Consider the following 18,541-nt stretch of genomic DNA (forward strand, 5'->3'; position numbering starts at 1 on the left):
TGTGTCAAACACAGACAATCTGCAGAGAAAACTGCATAAAAAAACGCATCAAAAACCGCACCAAAACCGCACCTGCGTTTTCTGCCAAGAGCTGCGGTTTTAGTCCTAAAAAAAAAGGACTGAAATCAGGAACGTGTGAACATACCCTTTGTCTGCCCTGTTGAGGGCAGAGCAAAGTACTGCAGTGCGCAGGCGCTGGGCCTCTGTGACCTTTCCCGGCACCTGTGCACTGCAGTACTTTGCTCTGCCCTCGACAGGGCAGAGAATTTTGCCTGCGCCAGAGCTGCGACAGTAAGAAAGAAGAAGTCATCGCATGAAGATGTGAGGCGCCGGACCCAGACCTGCGATGTCCATTGGACCCGGACCGCCCCTGGGTGAGTATAATCTAACTTGTTATTCTTATCTTTCAGGTTAATGGGGGGGGGGGGGGGGGGGGGGGGGGCTTATCTACAGCATTACAGAATGCTGCAGATAAGCCCAATGGTGGTGGCTGCAGCTTATAGGACCAAAATTAGGTGACAGATTCCCTTTAAGTGGTAAAGCACAGAGCCCTGATCTCAATAGCACTGAGTCTGTCTTGGATTAAAAGGACTGTCAGCACAGAATGACTAAGCACACCAAATACAGGAGCTCGGTGCATCGTGGCACAGCCAAACATTTAAGCGCACCTTCCCATCTTCTTGTTTTCCCTCTATCTCCACCCATCTCTATTTTGATTGACAGCTCTGGCTTTATAGAGCCAGAGAAAAGCAGAGATGGAAGGAAAAACAAGCAAGTGGGAAGATGCACTTAAATGTTCGGCCATGCTAAGGGTGCACAGAGGGGCCAAACTTGGTTTCAATAGTTATTCTGTGTTGACAGTCGCCCTTTAAATGAAGAGACAGAAGGATTTTCACAAGCCAAAATCCACAGAACAAGATCTATGGTTAGTTCTTCACGATAATTGGAACAACCTACCTGTTGAGTTCCTTCAAAAACTGTGTACAAGTATACCTAGAACCATGGATAGGATGCTGTAGATTTCTCTTTTGGGCATTTACTTTGCATCTCGTTAGTTGATAAAAACAAACTAAACTGTTAACGAGTCTATTATTGGAAGGTTGTACTTTGCAGCAGGCGGCTTTCCACACCTGCTTAAAAGTTTTGCACAAGATATAAATGGTTTCTAATGATGCAAAACATTTATCATCCAGCGTGATAACTTTGGCATATGTGGTCTAATCTTAAATAGTCATAGATATAAAGACAGTATTTGTATTTCATTATTAATACCATGCATCCTCCTCATTGTGTAAGAATAAATGTAGCGTTGTGCACACCCGCAGCAATTATCATACAGTGTTACATATATTACCCTAGGCAGCAGCCTGGACAGCATGAAGACAAGTATCAGTATGGAAGCCATCATCCCCACACTCATCCCTGTGCCATAGAAAAACACTTGGCTTCTGTGGAAGAAAAAGACAAACGTTCTGTACATGGATATCACTCAGGGTCAGTGGCGCCAACACTTCTACTCTTTACAGTTACATGTGAACATTGCCTACGTACAATTGAATAGGAAACAATGCTGTATGTTATGCTATACTCGTTAAAAACAGAACCCCTTGGACTATTTTGTCAATGGGGTTATCAGTAGAGATGAGCAAATTGGTTTGGGTTCCCTCTTATTCGGCAAGCTATAGTGCTTTCCGAATAAGCTGCAGAGGGAAACCGGCTTCCTGGATAGCGCCGGCCGATCAGCGCCGCAGCTGCACGTGTCGCGGCTGTGTCACTGTCACAGCACATGCACGGAGAGCCTGTTTGTTGGGCTCTCCATGCATGTGCTGTGACACAGCAGCGACACATACAGCTGCGGCGCCAATCAATAGATCAGCCGGTGCGATCCATGTATCCGGGTTCCCTCTGCAACTTATTCGGTAAGCGCTATAGCTTGCTGAATAAGAGGGAACCTGAACATATTCGTTCACCTCTAGTTATCAGTCATACAACAGATCTGTCACGGCATTGTAATTTATGTGCTAAGCAGAAACCACAAAGCGTAACACCGGAGGGCTCATCTAACAAGGCCATAGAAAATCACTCAACATCGATGTAAGCAAAGTGAACCCCCTTCTTGGAGGGCTATAGTTGGCCCGGAGCACCAGCATACAGTCGATCAAGAAGAAAATTTAAGACGTGTATATCTCTTCACATTACATTGTTTACCCAGCAGTGTTTTCACATCTGTAACCTATCAGTAAAGTTAAAAATAATGTTGAGGATCATAAACTTGTTGGCAACAAATTTCCCCCAAAATGTCCCTGCTAAGTATAAATAACAAAAACAATAAGTGTCGTCATTGTTAACTATAAATATTAGGACTTATTCATGTTTCCACATGAGCCGGCAGCCATGAATCTGGAGCTTCTCTTGAAAAGAATTCAATAGTTACTCATCATCGGTGTATGGGAACTTCAGGGAGTTTATACCAATAACAGATGTCTAGATACACTCAAATCCCATAGCAAGATATGGAAGAAAATAAGGCAGCTCTCCTTGAGAAAGGTTCTATGAACCAAAACGTTGCTATTTGGGCTTAATAAAGTCCACCTTTTTTCAATTTGTTTGTCTTGGAGTGCTGCCTTTTTTCTTATATTACCTATTATAGGACAAACTGGACATTTGTCTGGAGGCCTGGCACCCACTGTAACTAAATACTAAATGGTGCTGTCCCACAAAAAAATATGATTCAATGACATCCCTACCGTATGTACCGTATATATTCGAGTATAAGCCGACCCGAGTATGAGCCGAGACCCCTAATTTTGCCACAAAAAAACTGGGAAAACTTAATGACTCAAGCATAAGCCTAGGGTGGAAAATGCAGCAGCTACCGGTAAATGTCAAAAATAAAAATAGATACCAATACCGATGTTTTTGAATATCGATATTGAATCAGGAGCCTCATATAATGCTCCATACAGTTTATGATGGGCCCCATAAGATGCTCCATACAGACATTTGCCCCATACAATGCTGCACAAATGCTGATTACGGCCCCATAAGATGCTCCACAGACACATTTGCCCCATATAATGCTGCACAAATGCTGATTATGGCCCCATAAGATGCTCCATAGAGATACTGTATTTGCCCCATATAACGCTGCAAACGGCCCCATAAGATGCTCCATAGGCACATTTGCCCCATATAGTACTGCACAATGCTGATTATGGCCAAATAAGATGCTCCATAGGAGACTATTATACTCAATATGCTGTTGCTGCTATTAAAAAATGCCGTCTGACCTGAGCGTCACTGCAGAGGTCGCAGAAGACAGCGGCATCGACGGTGGATCGGGGGACAGGTGAATATCGCGCACTGCCCCAGTCATACTCACCTGCTCCCGGCGCGGTCCCTGCACATCCCTGGTTCCAGGGAATATGCAGCTCCACCCCTATGGGAGTGGAGTCGGGTCCATACTCATTACTGTAATGAGTGGTGGTACCATGTGACCACTCAACACAGGAAGAAGCTGTCAGTGCTCAGAGAACCAGGGATGTGCAGGGACCGCGCCAGGAGCAGGTGAGTATTATTAGACAGCTGCTGCTCCCCCTTCCCTGCCGACCCCTGGGAATGACTCGAGTATAAGCCGAGAAGGGCAATTTCAGCCTTAAAAAAAGGGCTGAAATTCTCGGCTTACACTTGAGTATATACGGTACGTATAGTATAATATATATATATATCCAGTAGGCATCTTACTCAGAGATGGACAGTCTTTCCTGTATGACTGTGCATGAAGAGCTACCCGTCAATCACTAGTAGGACCGCCCACTAGATTCTGCCTATACACCTAAATACCAGGGAATTCAATAAAATCCAAGCTGTACTGAATATGTAATTTTCCTCAACTTCTCTGTAGCATGCTAACCACAGATCGGACTGCATGTACAACATGACAGGTTCCCTTCAATATTGCATATTACACAAGAGCACATGGATACAACAGAGGGGGGTCCTCCACCCAGGACACCTCTTTATATGCAAGAGAGCACAGATGCTAACAAAAAAAAAACAAAAAACACAGCTCTTGATCAGAAGAGAATCCTGCAATCCACGTACTAAGGAAACTGTCATTAAATTTTACCGTTGCCCTGGGACAAGTATAGGTGCAAAATATAGGCCCCCCTGGCTACCAATCTTTCCACTGTGTAAACCACGGACACAGTGATGTCGTTTCAATATTTTAAAGATGATGCTTTTTATGTATTCAGTGATTTTGGGGAAATCACTGAACACATCCCAGTACAGAAATCGGAGATCCTGCTGTTAGTATCTGCAGAAGTACGGACAATTGGCGACAAGGCACATGAAATACATGGCCACCTTCATCTTCAGTAAATAAATGCAGAGATCAAATAGCAGAAAGGTGGGTAGTTGGGACTTTCATAGGCACAGCGAGGATGCCATATACAGGTACTTTAAGTTTTATCAGAACAAGGGCAGAATTTAATGCATTTGCCTGTTTTGGTTCATAAAAGTATAACCCAATGAATAAACAGTGATTACCCCAATGATGCGTGAAAGAAATCAAAAGCAAGTAAAATTAAGTGTAGAACAATCCATCAGCAAAGAGGAAGAAGAGAGTTAAGTGATTGGCTAAAAAGCATCAAGTTTTTGCAATTATCCCCTACTCTTTGCTAATAGATCCCTTCACAAGAATAATTTAAGGCGCAATCTGAAAAGATTAGAAAAGGTGAGTATGGAAGATCGGAGCCTGTGTACAACAAGGCTGCATTCCCCGGGGGCAGATACCATGTGGGAATTGGATACTTACGGGTGCTATGCTGCAGTTCTAATGTATGGCATAGTTTAGGTCATAGCCTTGGGGATACAGCCCGAGAGATCATGTGTACCCTAAGGCTACTTTCACACTAGCGTCGGGCACTGCACGTCGCAATACGTCGTTGTGGAGAAAAAACGCATCCTGCAAAGTTGCCCGCAGGATGCGTTTTTTTTTTCCATAGACTTATTAGCGACGCAGTGCCACACGTCGCAACCGTCTTGCGACGGTTGCGTCGTGTTTTGGCGGACCACACCCACAAAAAAAAGTTACATGTAACTTTGTGCGTCGAGACCGCCATTTTCGACCGCGCATGCGCGGCCGAAACTCCGCCCCCTCCTCCCCGGACCTTGCAATGGGGCAGCGGAAGCGTAGTAAGACTGCTTCCACTGCCCACGTCAGACTTTTTTTTTTACAGTATGCGTCGGTACGTCGGGCCGACGCAGCGCGACGGCCCCGTACCGACGCTAGTGTGAAAGCAGCCTAAGGCTACTTTCACACTAGCGTCGTTACGGACCCGTCACAGTGCGTCGGGCTGACGTACCGACGCATACTGTGAAATAAAAGCACAATGGGGGCAGCGGATGCAGTTTTTCAACGCATCCGCTGCCCCATTGTAATGTCAGGGGAGGAGGGGGCGGAGTTCCGGCCGTGCATGCGCGGTCGGAAATTGCGGACATGACGCACAAAAAAACGTTACATGCAACTTTTTTTGTGCCGACGGTCCTCCAAAACACGACGGATGCGACGTGTGGCAATCCGTCGCAATGCGTCGCTAATGAAAGTCTATGGGGAAAAAACGCATCCTGCGGGCAACTTTGCAGGATGCGTTTTTTCACCAAAACGACGCATTGCGACGTGCGTCGAACGACGCTAGTGTGAAAGTAGCCTAATACATTAATGTCACAGCGTGAAAACAGTGACAGGTTCTCTGCTATACGCCAGCAACAATAAAATGTCTTCCTTTCTGTACCAATCACAATTAACCATGGTAATAGTCATTATTGTATCCAAGATGATGAAAACCTACCGACTGAGCGAGTCTCCATAGAAAAATAAGAAAAGACCAATAACGAAGATGGCAACCAGCTTGGGATCAAAGTCTGCAATATAGAAAGATGGACATGTCAATGAAACGCGTGAAAGGAAAAACAGCATATGTAAACAGCCTGCGATCATCAGTTCCCAGCAGTAGTACTGCCCCAGCCTGTATAATCCAGCTGTGCCTGGGGCCTCTGACTTTCTGGGCAATTTAAGAATCTTGGAACGCAACAAAAATTACTAAGATTTAGATTCTCTTCCTAAATATTGCAGATAACTTAAAAGGGAATCTGTCACCAGGTTTTTGTTAGGTAATCTGAGAGCAGCATAATGTAGGAGCCGACACCCTGATTCCAGTGGTTTTATCACTTACTAGGGTGCTTGATGCAGTTTCAATACAATCAATGTTATCACCAAGAGATTATAACTAAAAGGACTAGGTGTCACATGCCATATTGTCCTCCTGGTGTATAATGCCACCGGACACAGAAAGATGCCAATCAGTGGTGTGGGCAAGTAAGGGTACCGTCTCACAGTGGCACTTTGGTCGCTACGACGGTACGATCCGTGACGTTCCAGCGATATCCATACGATCTCGCTGTGTCTGACACGCTACTGCGATCAGGGACCCCGCTGAAAATCGTACGTCGTAGCAAATCGTTTGAAACTTTCTTTCGTCGCTGGATCACCCGCTGTCATCGCTGGATCGGTGTGTGTGACACCGATCCAGCGATGTGTTCGCTTGTAACCAGGGTAAATATCGGGTTACTAAGCGCAGGGCCGCGCTTAGTAACCCGATGTTTACCCTGGTTACCATTGTAAATGTAAAGAAAAAAAAAAAAAAAAAAACACACTACATACTTACATTCCGGTGCCTGTCACATCCCTCGCCGGCGGCTTCCCGCACTGACTGTGAGCGCCGGCCGTAAAGTAAAAGCAGAGCACAGCGGTGACGTCACCGCTGTGCTGTGCTTTACGGCCGGCACTGACACAGTCAGTGCGGGAAACAGACGGCCAGGGACCTGACGGACATCAGAAGGTGAGTATGTAGTGTTTTTTTTTTTTTTTTTTTACATTTACAATGGTAACCAGGGTAAACATCGGGTCACTAAGCGCGGCCCTGCGCTTAGTAACCCGATGTTTACCCTGGTTACCCGGGGACTTCGGCATCGTTGGTCGCTGGAGAGCTGTCTGTGTGACAGCTCCCCAGCGACCACACAACGACTTACCAACGATCACGGCCAGGTCTTATCGCTGGTCGTGATCGTTGGTAAATCGTTTAGTGTAACGGTACCCTTATACAGAGCTGATCATTCAGAGAACTGGTAAATCTGCAGCACAGAAGACAAGGACTTCATCAAAACTCATACCGGAAGAGGGTGCCCTCTAAAATGTCCCACGATTTTCTAAAAGCAAGGTAAGGGATGTAATTAGCATTAAGCACCTTTCCGTATGTCTTAGACAAGCCTTGTTCATATCTTGTTAGGTTATGCAAGAGAGTAGGAGATGTCTTACAAAAAGCAGCATTCCTTATATAGCAAGTGTGTCAACATAAGACCCTCAGTGGCTTTCTGTGCGGTCCTCTACGATCTGGTCACATACAGGCAAAACAGTGTATTTTCCATGTTAGGGAGTAGAGTACAACCCCTGGCAAAAATTATGGAATCACCGGCCTTGTTGCACCACCTCTGGCTTTTATAATAGCTTGCAGTATCTGAGGCTTGGACTTAATGAGTGTCAAACAGTACTCTTCATCAATCTGGCTCAAACTTTCTCTGATTGCTGTTGCCAGATCAGCTTTGCAGGTTGGAGCCTTGTCATGGACCATTTTCTTCAACTTCCACCAAAGATTTTCAATTGGATTGAGATCCGGACTATTTGCAGGCCATGACATTGACCTTATGGGTCTTTTTTCAAGGAATGTTTTCACAGTTTTTGCTCTATGGCAGGATGCATTATCATCTTGAAAAATGATTTCATCATCCCCAAACATCCTTTCAATTGATGGGATAATAAAAGTGTCCAAAATATCCACATTAACTTGTGGATTTATTGAAGAGGTAATGACAGCCATCTCCCCAGTGCCTTTACCTGACATGCAGCCCCATATCATCAATGACTGTGAAAATTTGCTTGTTCTCTTCAGGCAGTCATCTTTATAAATCTCATTGGAACGGCACCAAACAAAAGTTCCAGCATTATCACCTTGCCCAATGCAGATTCGCGATTCATCACTGAATATGACTTTCACCCAGTCATCCACAGTCCACGATTGCTTTTCCTTAGCCCATTGTAACCTTGTATTTTTCTGTTTAGATGTTAATGATGGCTTTAGTTTAGCTTTTCTGTATGTAAATTCCATTTCCTTTAGGCAGTTTATTACAGTTCGGTCACACACGTTGACTCCAGTTTCCACACATTCGTTCCTCATTTGTTTTGTTGTGCATTTCCTGTTTTGGAGACATATTGCTTTAAGTTTCCGGTCTTGACGTTTTGATGTCTTCCTTGGTCTACCAGAATGTTTGCCTTTAACAACCTTCCCATGTTGTTTGTATTTGGTCCAGATTTTAGACACTGCTGACTGTGAACAACCAACATCTTTTGCAACATTGCGTGACGATTTATCCTCTTTTAAGAGTTTGATAATCCTCTCCTTTGTTTCAACTGACATCTCTCGTGTTGGAGCCGTGATTCATGTCAGTCCACTTGTTGCAACAGCTCTCCAAGGTGTGATCACTCTTTTTTAGGTGCAGACTAACGAGCAGATCTAATTTGATGCAGGTGTTATTTTTGGGTATGAAAATTTACAGGGCGATTCCATCAATTTTTCCTCAGAATTGAGTGATTCCATACTTTTTCCCCTATGCTTGGTTACAAAATGTAACCATTACTGACTACCACATTTTTTGTTCTTGATTTGTTTCTACAAAATCAAACAACTGACTGAACATCCACCAAGGCCGGTGATTCCATCATTTTTGCCAGGGGTTGTACTGTCAGGTAGCACCTTTGGGATGGATAACTATTATTGATGCACTGTGTGGCCATGTCATCTAGGTAAGGAGATGAAGATGACGTGGCTGTGTGTGAGTGCTAGAATCATTGTAGGTTATGGGAGAAATGAGACTGTCAGCGTCTCACATAACTACACTGGGCAAAGCTGGACCTGTGGGCTCTTCTTTTCTGGATATGAACAGAAGAGAAGAGCACCTCTATCCCCGTTATGGGTGGTAATAATAATAATAATTTTTATTTATATAGCGCCAACATATTCCGCAGCACTTTACAATTAAGCGGGGACATGTACAGACAATAAATTCAATACAAGTTAAGACAATTTAAACAGTGACATTAGGAGTGAGGTCCCTGCTCGCAAGCCTACAATCTACAAGGAAATGGGAGGACACAATAGGTGAAAAGTGCTTGTTATATACTAAATACTAAAAACGGAATCAGCACCTATTAGATATTTATGATATGACGTTTTAATGAAGCCAATTGGGTTTTTTTCCAATCTGACAATGTGGCCCTTAGACCAAAAAAAACTATAAGAGCAGGGGTGTACAGAGAGTCCATTTTTCCTTGCATTAAACATATGACCCATTGATTTCAATGTTTGAAACATTTCCCTTCAAATCGCCCAGCCACAGAGGTGGAAGAGATCGTGTATGCGAGCAATACCAGCTGATTGTGAGGCCAATAACAACCAAGCCTATAAAAGGAACAAGTTTAAAGAAAAACTTCCATCAAAGTTTTTATCCTCCTAATACATTGCAATAATCAGATTATATAGCACTGCGTACTTACAATTGCTAATTTTGCCTTTCTACCCATCTAATTCTTCTCTTTTAAATTAGGTGTATGACATGATGTGATAAAGAATTGAGAATCTGAATCCTTCTAAGCGCTATGTAGAAACAGGAGATCTCATTTCCCTATATAAATCATAACTCAATGCAAAAGTCCCTAATATGGTGGAGGAGGAGCATTTGGGATAGGAGTTAAAGAGGGAAATGATAAATGCAGGGACAATATACTTAATGTTTCTACATAGAGAAAAGAGAAGAATTAGCTGGGTAGAAAGGCAAAATGAGCAACTGTAAGTACACGGTGTTATACAATATGGTGATAGCAATATAGTAAAGAGGATAAAAACTTGAGAGTGCTTCTTTAAAATTTTCCGTGCTGATCTTCAGGCAGGTAGGAAGGTAAAAAATTGGTTATAATTGGGGACATTCTGTAAATTAAAATTGTCTGTAGCAAACAGACCACATACAAAACGTCCAACTGCAATCTACCTTTAGAAAGTGTGACAGTGTAACGGGTTTCTGCTTCATTCACGTGAACTTTAATGCAGGTCTTGTTGCTCTGGAGATCAACATTTATGTAGGTATCATTTAATTTCTCCTTGAAGAATGAGAAGATGTCAAACACCGTAAAGCTTTCCAACTCCTTCAGCTTCTCCTCACTATCCACCTGCGTCACTCGGATCATCCTGCTGCTGTTCACCCGAATCTGTAGAAAAGAAAAGCACAAAACAAAAATATAAAATAAACTCCTAATTATGCAGCTGCCAGTAAAGATTGCAGACTAAATGTATTACAGCGACCCATTAATCACTTCAGAATTGTGTTCTCACAGTATCAACGAATTAAAAAAAAAAAAAAAAAAAAAATCAAACTAAATTGGGCCTATCACCAGATTTCACAACATACATGGCATGCAATATTAAACAGATCTCTTAGACCTGATGAGTTTGGTGTATTTATTTTAAAATCCATGCCAGAATGGCTGTATGATCCTGATATTAGCCCCTTCATGCCATATGAAGTACATTTACGTCATATGTCATGTCCCTGAATTTGCGTGCAAACCTCCATCTTTCCCGACTGATTATGGCTGATTTATCATGTGCCTCTAACAGCCTGTAAACTGCAGCTGTCAATCTCAGACAGCGGCATTTAACATGCGCCAACAGGTGGACGCGTCATTCTACCTGCTCATTGGCGCACTTTTGACATGATCATGGGGTGCTGACAGGCTGCCATGACAGCTGGGGATCTGGGGAAGACCTCCACGCTTGTCATGATGATCCTCCTGTGAAAGCCAGAGTTTATCAGGGACATCAGCACTGCTATATACAGGACAAGTCATCAGACAAATCGCAGGTTCAAGTCCCTATTAAATCCAGTAAAAGGGGAAGAAAAATGTTCTTAAAAATATGAAAAAAAAAAAGAAGTTCAAATCCCCCACTTCCCTTCTGCCTCCTCAAAAAAAATAAAAATAAAAAAAAAATACACATTTGATATCGTTGGGTTTGTAAAAGTCTAATCAAAATATAAAATAAATTAATCTGTTTGACAAAAGATGTAACAAAAGAAAAAAAAAATCTAAAAGCCAGTATTACGTTTCTTTTGGAAGCTGCAAGACTGCAATAAAAGGCGATCAAAACCATCTCTATTCCCAAAATGGTATCAGTTAAAACATCATCTCGCACAAAATAAGCCCTCACACAGCCCCATATCCCGAAAAATGACATTACAGGTCTCAAAAAAATGGCGACACAAGGAAAAAAATGTTTTTCTTTTTACAAATGTCACTCTTTTTTTCACCACTTAAAAAAACTACCGTAAGCATGTTTGGTATGTGCGTAATCATATAGTGAACATGGTAAACAATAAAAAATAAATAAACACACAATTGTGGAATTGCACTTTTTTGCTATTTCAACACGTTAGGAAATTTTTTCCCGCTTTCCAGTGCATCACATGATAAAATGAATGCTGTCATTCAAAAGTACAACTCGTCATTAGCGGGATCTGCGAGCAATTATGATCCAACTGTTGGTATACAGGGAATGCAGCATCCATCATTTCCATGAGGATAGATGGAAATGTTTATTGTGTAAAAAGCCCTTTAGCAAAAAAAACCAAAAAAACCTGTAATTAGACCTACCGGTAATTGTATTTCCAGGAATCCATCCTGACAGCACCCTGGAGGATGTCCTTCTTATCCATAGTGAGACAGGAAACCATGAGAGTTTAAAGGGACCCTCCCCCTTCCACCCTTCAGTGATTTTCCAAAGTAACATCTGGATGGATGCAAAAAAGAATTTTATTTGAACATAATCATTATACAAATGATACTTCACATAGGTATGCATTGAATTTGAAATAGGGAAGGAACTAACAGTGCTGTCAGGATGGATTCCTGGAAATACAATTACCGGTAGGTCTAATTACCGTTTTCCAGGTCACCACCTGACAGCACCATGGAGAAGTACCAAAGGAGACTTTTTGGTCTTAGGGCGGGACTACTGCATGAAGCACCTTCCTGCCAAAGGCTAGCTGAGACGACACTACGTCTAGTTTGTAATGCTTAGAAAAGGTACTGAGATTAGACCAGGATGCAGCCCTTCAGATCTGATCCGCCGAAGCACCCCCTTTCTCTGCCCATGAGGCGGCTATCGCCCTGGATGAATGAGCTTTTAGGTTGCCTGGGAGACTCTTTCCCTGTGCCTCGTATACTAGGCTAATGGTGGCCCTAATCCATCTCGCAATGGTAGATTTTGAAGCTTTTTTCCCCTTATTAGGGCCTCTAAAGAGAACAAATAGATTAGTATCCCGTCTCCAGGCCCTAGTCGCCTCCAAGTACTTAAGTACAGTCTCCCTAAGGCTACGTTCACATTTGCGGTCCTCGCCGCAGCGTCGGGCGCCGCAGCGGCGCCGCATGCGTCATGCGCCCCTATATTTAACATGGGGGCGCATGGACATGCGGCGCACTTGCGTTTTGCGCCGCATGCGTCGCTGCGGCGCCCGCGTCCGGGCGCAGAGGACGCAGCAAGTTGCATTTTTGCTGCGTCCAAATTCAATGAAAAAAACGACGCATGCGGCGCAAAACGCAGCGTTGTGCATGCGTTTTGCTGCGTTTTTATTTGCGTTGTGCGTTGCGGCGCCGACGCTGCGGCGCACAACGCAAATGTGAACGTAGCCTAACATCCAAGTTATGATAAAATATTTCTTTCTGGTTTTTAGGAAACTGACAAAAAGAAGGAAAGCACTACCTCCTGATTCATATTAGAATCTGAGACCACCTTAGGAAGAAAGCCTGGGTCAAGTCTTAAGACTAGCCTATCAAATATTTGCAAATAGGGATTTTGAATAGACAGGGCCTAGAGTTCTCCTAGTCTCTTGGCTGAAGTAATGGCCACTAGAAACGCTATTTTGAGGGAGAGATTAGAGATGTCTATATCCTCAGTTAAGTCAAAAGGATTTTTGCACAATTCATTAAGGACCAGGTTAAGATCCCAAGGTGGGATGGTTCTCCTGATCAAGGGTCTTAGCCTCAAAACTGCCCTGGCAAAACGAGCTATCCAGGGGTGGGAGGCTAGGGAAGAATCATAAAATACGCTGAGGGCTGCCACTTGAACTCTCAGAGTACTCGGTTTAAGACCTTTTTAAACCCCTGCTGCAAAAAAAATCAAGGATTCTGGGAATGTTAGGGTGATCAAGATCAACCATCGTGTCAGTGTTTAGCTCCCACTCCATAGCGGACAGCTTTTTTCTGCTCAGAAAATCCGCCACCTGGTTCTTTGAACCTTCCAGATGCACCGCTGAAATTGAGAGAACCGATCTCTCCGCCCAACTGGAGATTTGATCCGCTAGGTGATGTAATTTTAGATGCCTTGGACCCCCCTGATGCCGAAGAAAGGCTACCGTCGTCATGTTGTCCGAGAGAATCTTCAGGTGTTTGTTCTTTAGCAGATCCTGAGCTGAACGGAGGACCTTCCAGACCATGTGTAGCTCCCTGTGATTCGAGGAATTCATGCTTTCTTCTGAATTCCACTGTCCCTGATAGTACCTTCCAAGGACTTGACCACCCCAACCTTGTTGGCTTGCGTCTGTGGTCACGACAGCTGGAGACTGGATCCACGGAACGCCGACCTGGAGATTTCCGGGGACAGTCCACCAGCGTATGGATCGTCTGACCTGACGGGATAGATGGAACTCCCTGTCCAGAGATGTCTGTCTTCTGTCCCAGGAAGCGAGGACTGCTCTCTGTAACTGACGGGAATGAGACTGGCTCCAGTTGACACAAGGAATGCAAGCCATCATCAACCCCAGAATCTTCATTGCCTCCCTGATGGACACTCGGCTTCTTGAAAAATGGCCGATTCTTCTTATTATATTGGTCCGCTTTTCGTCTTGAAGAAAAGATTTTCTGACATTTGAGTCTAGGATAACTCCTAGAAATTTTTTTCTTGGTTTGGGTGTCAGGTCTGACTTTGACCAGTTTACCACCCAACCTAGATTCTGCAGAGTGGAGATCACCAACTGACAGTTGATCTTGAGCTGCCCTATAGAGTCCGCCACTAATAGGAAATCGTCTAAATTAGGGTACTATCGTGATATCTCGATTTCTCAGATAAGCCACTATTTCTACGACAATTTTTTAAAGACTCTGGGCGCTGTTGCCAACCCAAAAGGGAGGCAGCAAAACTGGTAATGGTAGATTCTTCCCTCTTTTTCTACCACGAATCTGAGGTATTTTTGGTGAGCTATGCAGATTGAGACGTGATAATATGCACTCTTTAGGTCTAAGGTGCACATTACCACGTCCTTTCCTAAGAGGGGAATTGTAGAGCGAATGGACTCCATTTTGAACCTCTTGTACTCTAACCACTTGTTTAGGGGTTTGAGGTTTATTATAGTTCTGGATTCCCCAGAGGGCTTTTTTATAGAGAAGAGGCCTGAGTAATGACCTCTTCCTATCTCCCGATGAGGAACTGGGGATATTGCTGCCATTCGCAGAAGATCCTGGATGTCCAACCACATAGTCCCGGGAGACAGAAGAGAGATGGACGTTGGAGACAAAAAATCTTTCTGGGGGAAGAGAGCTGAACTCTCTCTCGTACCCCTGAGATATAACCTGGAGAACCCAAGGACTTCTGGTAATCTCCCCCCATTCTATCCGAAAGTTCAGCAGTCGCCCTCCTATTCTGTTGGCGTCATTTCTTTCGGAATTCTGTTCTAGAGGTCGAGGGACCTGAATCCCTATTTTCTCCCCCTTTTTGGTAGCTCCATCTCCCTTGCTTCCCCTTACCCCTGTAGTCTGATCTTTGACTATAATAAGGCCTGCGAAAGGGCTGGTACTTCCTGTGTTTTTCTTCTGAAACCCCCTTCTTTTCATCTGAAGCTTTTTCCAGGATATCATCAAGAATAGGTCCAAAGACCCTTCCCCCTAAGGGATGGAGCATAGCTTATTTTTGGAATGGACATCACCTGACCAGTTTTTCAACCATATGGCTCGCCTGGCTGCGTTTGATAAAGACTGGCCTCTAGCTGTAAATCTAACCGACTCTGCAGTAGCATCTACTAGAAAACCGGTTGCTAGCTTTAGTAGAGGAATTGCCTTAATAATGGTCTCTCTAGGTGTTCTAGCTCACAACTGATCTTTCAAGTCATCTACCCACAAATGCATAGCCCGCGCCACGGATGTTGCCGCTATATTTGTGCGGATTACCGCTGCCGAGCTCTCCCAGGCTCTTTTTAAGAGTCCATCCGCCTTGCGATCCATCAACTCGGACTACTGGTATAGTCATTTTGACTACTTGCACTTTTTCTCTTCTGTGACTACATTTTTTGGAATTCCGGCTTGAGACTCGGTGACTTTTCCTCAAATAGGATGTGAAAAAAGATTTTGTGACAATGAATAATTTTGGTGAAAAAAAATTGCGCGTTTTTTTCAAAATTTACCTTTAACTACTATATTTTGCTGTCCTTTTGTCACTAAATGTTGCTGTAAAGTTTTGTGCATAATTTTTTCACTGTATCTTATTTACCCTGATGTTTATATAGATGTAGTTCAATTCAGATGTCAACTTTTCACATTTTCCTTGTGTTACCTGGTTCTATTAAGGTACCGTTACACTTAACGATTTACCAATGATCACGACCAGCAATACGACCTGGCCGTGATCGTTGGTAAGTCGTTGTGTGGTAGCTGGAGAGCTGTCACACAGACAGCTCTCCAGCGACCATCGATGCCGAAGTCCCCTGGTAACCAGGGTAAACATCGGGTTACTAAGCGCAGGGCCGCGCTTAGTAACCCGATGTTTACCCTGGTTACCATTGTAAATGTAAAAAAAAAAAAAAAAACCACTACATACTCACATTCCGGTGTCTGTCACGTCCCTCGCCGTCAGCTTCCCGCACTGACTGTCAGCGCCGGCCGTAAAGCACAGCACAGCGGTGACGTGTGCTATTTACCCTGGTTACCAGTGAAGTCATCGCTGGATCGGCGTCACACACGCCGATGCAGCGATGACAGCGGGTGATCAGCGACCAAAAAAAGGTCCTGATCATTCGCAGCGACCAACGATCTCCCAGCAGGGGCCTGATCGTTGGTCGCTGTCACGCATAACGATTTTGTTAACGATATCGTTGCTATGTCACAAAAAGCAACGATATCATTAACGAAATCGTTATGTGTGACGGTACCTTTACTGTGTAATGCTGAACTGAAAAGAGCTTGTTTGTAATACTGTAGGCTCTTATCTTATGCTAAAGAAGGGTGTTTTTCTCTGGTCCTAGCTGTAGACAGTCTGGATAGTAAGTTTACTTTCAGTTCAGCTGAAGAGACAAAGAACACATGCAGACATAAGAGCTCAAAAAACTCATACAAGTATATAGCAGATACAACATTTTATTGTCATATTCGATTATTTTGTACTGTATAGTGTGAAGCAGCAATTTTTTTGGGGGAAAAACTATATTTGCATACAGCTTGATGTTATTAGTTATAGTTTACAGCTAGAAAGAATATTTTTTTATCTGCAAATAGGCAATATGCATGAATATAGCAATAATGCAATGTAATGATTTATGACGTGAAAACGATAAAAATTACGTGTTTTTTTCATTTTTCTTTTGTTTATGATCAACCATGTTCACATAAAGTATAATTCTGCAAAAAAATGTATAAATTAGCTAAAACATCAAGACTTTTATAGGTCCAGTCAAAAATGAACGAACATTATATTTGTATAGTGGTAGCGAACAGAACAGCAGGGATATGTTACTGGTGATTCTCATTGTATGCTGTGTTATATGAATATACAGTTATATGAAAAAGTTTGAGCACCCCTATTAATCTTAAGCTTAATGTTTTATAAAAATTGTTTTTTTTGCACCAGCTATTTCAGTTTCATATATCTAATAACTGTCGGACACAGTAATGTTTCTGCCTTGAAATGAGGTTTATTGTACTAACAGAAAATGTGCAATCTGCATTCAAACAAAAGTTGACAGGTGCATAAGTATGGGCACCTCACCAGAAAAGTGACATTAATATTTAGTAGATCCTCCTTTTGCAAAAATAACAGCCTCTAGTCGCTTCCTGTAGCTTTTAATGAGTTCCTGGATGAAGGTATTTTTGCCCATTCCTCTTTACAAAACAATTCCAGTTCAGTTAAGTTTGATGGTCGCCGAGCATGGACAGCCCTCTTCAAATGATCCCACAGATGTTCAATGATATTCAGGTCTGGGGACTGGGATGGCCATTCCAGAACAGTGTAATTGTTCCTCTGCATGAATGCCCGAGTAGATTTGGAGCGGTGTTTTGGATCATTGTCTTGCTGAAATATCCATCCCCTGCGTAACTTCAACTTTGTCACTGATTCACGAACATTGTCAAGAATCTGCTGATACTGAGAGGAATCCATGCATCCCTCAACTTTAACAAGATTCCCGGTGCCGGCATTGGCCACACAGCCCCAAAGCATGATGGAACCTCCACCAAATTTTACTGTGGGTAGCAAGTGTTTTTCTTGGAATGCTGTGTTTTTTGGCCGCCATGCATAACGCCTTTTTGTATGACCAAACAACTCAATCTTGGTTTCATCAGTCCACAGGACCTTCTTCCAAAAAGAAATTGGCTTCTCCAAATGTGCTTTTGCATACCTCAGCCGACTCTGTTTGTGGCGTGCTTGCAGAAACTGCTTCTTTTGCATCACTCTCCCATACAGCTTCTCCTTGTGCAAAGTGCGTTGTATAGTTGACCGATGCACAGTGACACCATCTGCAGCAAGTTGATGCTGCAGCTCTCTGGAGGTGGTCTGAGGATTGTCCTTGACTGATCTCACCATTCTTCTTCTCTGCCTTTCTGATGTTTTTCTTGGCCTGCCACTTCTGGCCTTAACAAGAACTGTACCTGTGTTCTTCCATTTCCTTACTATGTTCCTCACAGTGGAAATTGACAGGTTAAATCTCTGAGACAGCTTTTTGTATCCTTCCCCTGAACTACTATGTTGAATAATCTTTGTTTTCAGATCATTTGACAGTTGTTTTGAGGAGGCCATGATGCCACTCTTCAGAGGAGATTCAAACAGGAGAACAACTTGCAAGTGGCCACTTTAAGTAGCTTTTCTCATGATTGCATACACCTAGCTATGAAGTTCAAAGCTCAATGAGGTTACAAAACCAAAAAAAGTGCTTTAGTAAGTCAATAAAAAGTAGGTAGGAGTATTTAAAACAAGAAAATGATAAGGGTGCCCATACTTATGTACCTGTCAAATTTTGTTTGAATGCGGATTGCACATTTTCTGTTAGTACAATAAACCTCATTTCAAGGCAGAAACATTACTGTGTCCAACAGTTATTAGATATATGAAACTGA

General features: G+C 43.1%; 1 protein-coding gene across 1 annotated transcript in view; it reads right to left on the minus strand.

Annotated features, from left to right (window-relative positions):
• Nucleotides 1-18,541, minus strand: part of NEMP1 (nuclear envelope integral membrane protein 1) — a 55,342-nt gene that overhangs the window by 29,927 nt on the left and 6,874 nt on the right. The window contains 3 exon segments of the mRNA XM_077297706.1: nucleotides 1,355-1,448; nucleotides 5,856-5,928; nucleotides 10,165-10,381. Coding sequence (XP_077153821.1) covers nucleotides 1,355-1,448; nucleotides 5,856-5,928; nucleotides 10,165-10,381 — 384 coding nt within the window.

This window comes from Ranitomeya variabilis, chromosome 3, assembly GCF_051348905.1.
Source record: "Ranitomeya variabilis isolate aRanVar5 chromosome 3, aRanVar5.hap1, whole genome shotgun sequence".
NCBI classification, from domain to species: domain Eukaryota; kingdom Metazoa; phylum Chordata; class Amphibia; order Anura; family Dendrobatidae; genus Ranitomeya; species Ranitomeya variabilis.